The sequence below is a fragment of the Penaeus vannamei genome, chromosome 36, assembly GCF_042767895.1.
Source record: "Penaeus vannamei isolate JL-2024 chromosome 36, ASM4276789v1, whole genome shotgun sequence".
NCBI lineage: Eukaryota > Metazoa > Arthropoda > Malacostraca > Decapoda > Penaeidae > Penaeus > Penaeus vannamei.
In genome coordinates, this window is record NC_091584.1 from 25,342,160 (window position 1) to 25,347,159 (window position 5,000).

Consider the following 5,000-nt stretch of genomic DNA (forward strand, 5'->3'; position numbering starts at 1 on the left):
GCAATTTCTTGATAATTGGCTCTTTTTATTTTCTTTTTTAGCTTATGTTTTGCTTAAGTATATTGCTTTTATTTAGTTATTGCTGATGCTTTTTCGAGACAAGATTAGAGGAGTATATTTAGAAATTAGAAAGGATATTTTTTTGTAGTATAATATTTTGCATAAATGTTTTTTTCTGATATTTTTTTTTCCATTTGTTTGTTGCAAATGTGTTTTTTGTTTTTTGTTGCAAATTGTTTTTTTTTAGATAAGATATATTTCAATTGCCATTTTTATTATCATTTATTGCTTTATTTAGCATCACATGAATACTATTTTGATAAAGATAAATGACTCCTTTAATCTGCTTTATGTGTAATTTGTATTCTGTTTAAAAAAACGCAATTATTTTCGCTTTAATGATAAAAAAATGTGTTTCCTCCCTCATTAGCATATGATAATCACGTTAGTTACCCCCAAATACCTCCCTGTCAGTTATTTCCCCCACTAAATGACCCCTACCCCATCCCCCCCTCTGGTCTCTCCCCCATTACCCCATTTCCCCTACCCTCTCTCTTCGCCCTGTCCCTCCCACTCCCTCTCTATGCCCTCCACCTCCCCCACCACTGGATTCCCCCCTACCCTCTCTTTTCCCCTTCCCTCCCCCTCTCTCATCCCCTCCACCACCAACATTGATTTTCCCCCTCCCCTCTCTCATCCCCTCCACCACCATTGATTTTCCCCTCCCCCCTCTCTCTCTCCCTCCTCTTCCCATCCCCTCTCTCATCCCCCACCACCACCACCACCACTGAATTCTCCCCCCATCACCCCCTCTCCCTCCCCACCGCCAGAGATGTTCACCCGCCTCACCTCTCTCCCTATTCCCCTTCCCTCCCCCTTCCCCTCCCCTTCCCCTCGCTTCCCCCTCCTCTTCCCATCCCCTCTCTCACCCCCCACCACCACCACCACTGAATTCTCCCCCCATCACCCCCCTCTCCCTCCCCACCGCCAGAGATGTTCACCCGCCTCACCTCGTACGTGCCCCGAAACCGCCCACGTTATCAGCTGTGCGAGGTGGACGACACGATGGGCGCCTGCATGAAGGATTCCGTCTGCAGGAGAGAACGGGGTCTCTTCGCCGGGTACTGCGGAGGCGACGATGAGGTCTGCTGCGTAGGTAAAGATCTCCCTCCCCCCCAAAATGGTGTCCTTCTTCTTCCCCACGCTCTGGATGTCCCCCTCCCCTCCCTCCTCCGAGACGGTTGTGGTTATTTCTCGTCTTATCTCCCTTTCTTGGTCCCTTTTTCTGCCCTTCAAGACGTTTAAGGTTCCTTCTCCCCGCTCTAGATGTCCCTCCAAGACGTTTGTGGTTATTTCTCGTCTTATCTACATTTCTTGGTCCTTTTCCTGCCCTTCAAGACGTTATGGTTCCTTCTCCCCGCTCTAGATGTCCCCCCAATACGTTTATGGTTCCTTCTTGTCTTATCTTCTCTCCTTGATATCCCTTTTCCTGCCCCTGGAAAGATCTTCCTTAAGACGTATCTCTTCTTCTCTTCATAGATATACCCCAGGACGTTATTTCCTTCGTGTCCTATCTCCCCCTCAAACCTTTTTCTCCCCCTGGAATGATCTCCCAAGGGTGTACTCTCCTTCCCTTTGAAGTTCTCCCCAAGACGTTCTCTTTTCCCCAGCAAGGATCTTCTTCAAGACGTATCCTACTCTCCTGTATAGATCTCCAAGAAGTCCCCCTTTTTTCCCCTGTTTAGATCTCCAAGAAGTACCATTTTCCCCCTGTATAGATTTCCAAGAAGTCCCCCTTTTTCCCCTGTATAGATCTCCAAGAAGTACATTTTTCCCCTGTATAGATCTCCAAGAAGTACATTTTTCCCCTGTATAGATCTCCAAGAAGTACATTTTTCCCCTGTATAGATCTCCAAAAAGTACATTTTTCCCCTGTATAGATCTCCAAGAAGTACATTTTTCCCCTGTATAGATCTCCAAGAAGTACATTTTTCCCCTGTATAGATCTCCAAGAAGTACATTTTTCCCCTGTATAGATCTCCAAGAAGTACATTTTTTCCCTGTATAGATCTCCAAGAAGTACATTTTTTCCTTGTATAGATCTCCAAGAAGTACATTTTTCCCCTGTATAGATCTCCAAGAAGTACTCTTTTTCTCCCCTGTGAAAAATCGCCCTAACAGGCACCCTTCTCCCCTCTTTAAATCACCCCAAGACGCACCCATATCCCCTGGACAGGTCTCCCCAAGACGTTAAGCCCCCCATACCGTATCACCCCGTAATCTTAACCCCTTAAAAGATCTCCCCAAGACATTAGCTTCCCCCATGCCTTTTCACCCCCTAATCTTAACCCTCCCCCCCCCCTTAAAGATTTCCCCAAGACAGTTCCCAAGACGCTAACACCCTTATTTCCCCATCTCCATCTCACCCCACCTTCCTTCCCTTCTTAAAGGCTGGTGTCCTAGCATTAGATGATAAAAAAAGGTACACATAACACATACATAATACGTATATATGTGTTAAAGTACTATGGGTTGATTGGTTGTCCTTTCCTTCTTAAAGGCTGGTGTCCTAGCATTAGTTGATAAAAAAGGTACATATAACATATATATAATACACATATATATGTTAAAGTACTATGGGTTGATTGGTTGTCCTTTCCATCTTAAAAGCTGGTGTCCTAGCATTAGTTGATAAAAAAGGTACATATAACATATATATAATACACATATATATGTTAAAGTATCATGGGTTGATTGGTTGTTTTTTGGGCGGATATTTTTTCTCATGGGCGGGCTTTTATGTCATCTGCGGGCTATCGTGGGCGTTCGGTGGAAGAATGGTTTGGATGGGCGCTGTGGATCTGCTTCGAATTTCATGTTATTTGCTTCATAATTTTTGTTGTTGTCTCTCAAGTCCGTTTTCTGATCTATTCTGTGTCTTTATCTTCCTCAAAGACTATTTATAAAAACAATTTTGTGTCTTTATCTTCTTCAAAGACTATTAATTTTGTTTATCTTTTTTCTTCTTTTTTTACTATTTTCATAGAAAATATAAGAATGTACAAGGTAGGTATATATGAATATCGTTATGTTTGTTCTTAAGTATTTTCGTAATATTCTTTAAATCCTCAGATGAATCTATTTCTCAACATAACAAAATCGACATCAATATAAATAAACACAGACCATAATATATGAATAGATAAATAGAAAAAAACAAAAGCCAAGCTAGTCACCCCCAAAAATAAATAATTTTTACTACAAACCACTAATCTTCTTTCCCTTAATTGACGCACGCCCCTTTTACACCCTTAAAAAGCCCTTAAAACGCCCTTAATTTTTTCCTCCTCAGTGGACAAATCCTGCGACGGTTACACGCGTTCCCACAGCACCTACTTCAGGAACCCGAATTTCCCTAAGAATGACACGGAGGAACGTATGTGTCCCTTGACGGTGGAGGTCGGGCGCGACGTGTGTGCTGTCAGGTGAGGGTCTTGGCCAATTTTTGTGTTTGTTCCTAAGGGGTGTTTTTTTATACTTTTTTAGCTTCTATTTTTTTTTTTTTTTGGGGGGGGGTGATTGTGTGATCATCATCATTATTATTGTCTTTATCATTATCATTATCATTACCACCTCCATTATCATCATTGTCACCTCCACCACCACCATCATCCTCATCCTCATCCTCATCCTCATCCTCATTCTTATCCTCATCCTCATTATCACCACCACCCTCACCACCACCACCACCACCACCACCACCACCACCACCATCATCATCATCACCATCACCCTCATCCTCACCCTCACCATTACAAACATCATCACCACAATCATTATCCTTATCATTATCAACTTATCTCCCACTTCCTCCCTTCGCAGACTGAGCTTCGAGAAGTTTGAACTGTCACCCTTTACGGAAGGTGTCTGTATCGGCGACCACCTGACTATTTTGGGCACTTTGGAAGGCTCCACCACGCCCATATGCGGCAACATGACTGGATGGACGAGTATGTATTATGGGCGGAAATGTGTATGTTATGTGGATGTTATGCGGCAACATATACTCGTGGTTTGAGTACACAATATATACTTGTATACAGAAAACACCTACAAAGGTGTATGTATGTATATATATATATATATATGTATATATATATATATTTATTTATATATATATATTTATATATATATATTTATATATATATTTATATATATATATTTATATATATTTATATATATATTTATATATATATTTATACATATATTTATACATATATTTATATATATATTTATATATACATATATATACATATATATACATATATATATAAATATATGTATAAATATATATATAAATATATATATAAATATATATATATATATATTGTGTGTGTGTGTGTGTTTGTTTGTATATATATATATATATTTATATATATATATATATATATATATATATATATATATATATATATATATACATATATATATATATATATATATATATATATATATATCTTGCCACACACTAGAAATAAAAGACACCCCCAAAAAAAAAAAAAAAAAAAAAAATGCATACATATACATATATACTAATATACACCCCTCCTCCTCCCGCACACCATAAACAAAACACCCTCCCCCCAAAAAAAAAGAAAATAAATAAATAAATAAATAAATAAATAAAAATTAATCATAACCCCCCTTCTTCTCCCCCCCCCATCCCCCGCCCACAGCCACCTTCGCCGTGAAGAAAAACAGTGACGTCGTGTTGGCAATGGTGCTCCAGGGACGCCCCGCCCACACTTTCTCCATCCAGGTCACGCAGATTGCTTGCGACGAAATACAAGTGTTCCATTGTGAGTTTTTTGTGTTATTTGTTGTGTTTTTTGAGATATTTTTTGTGTTATTTTCTGTTAAAATTGTGGGTTTAGGTTGAGGTTTTTCTTTGGAGATTTACGGTGTTTTTTTATTTCTGTTTATTTGGTTGATTTTTGTGT

At 39.5% G+C, this 5,000-nt stretch overlaps 1 protein-coding gene across 1 annotated transcript in view; it reads left to right on the forward strand.

Moving 5' to 3' along the window:
• LOC113824806 (serine proteinase stubble) overlaps window positions 1-5,000 on the forward strand; it is a gene marked incomplete at its 5' end in the record, with an annotated part of 21,726 nt that overhangs the window by 3,714 nt on the left and 13,012 nt on the right. Inside the window, 4 exon segments of the mRNA XM_070114824.1 lie at window positions 992-1,156; window positions 3,353-3,485; window positions 3,883-4,010; window positions 4,737-4,859. Of these exon segments, the coding sequence (XP_069970925.1) occupies window positions 992-1,156; window positions 3,353-3,485; window positions 3,883-4,010; window positions 4,737-4,859 (549 nt within the window).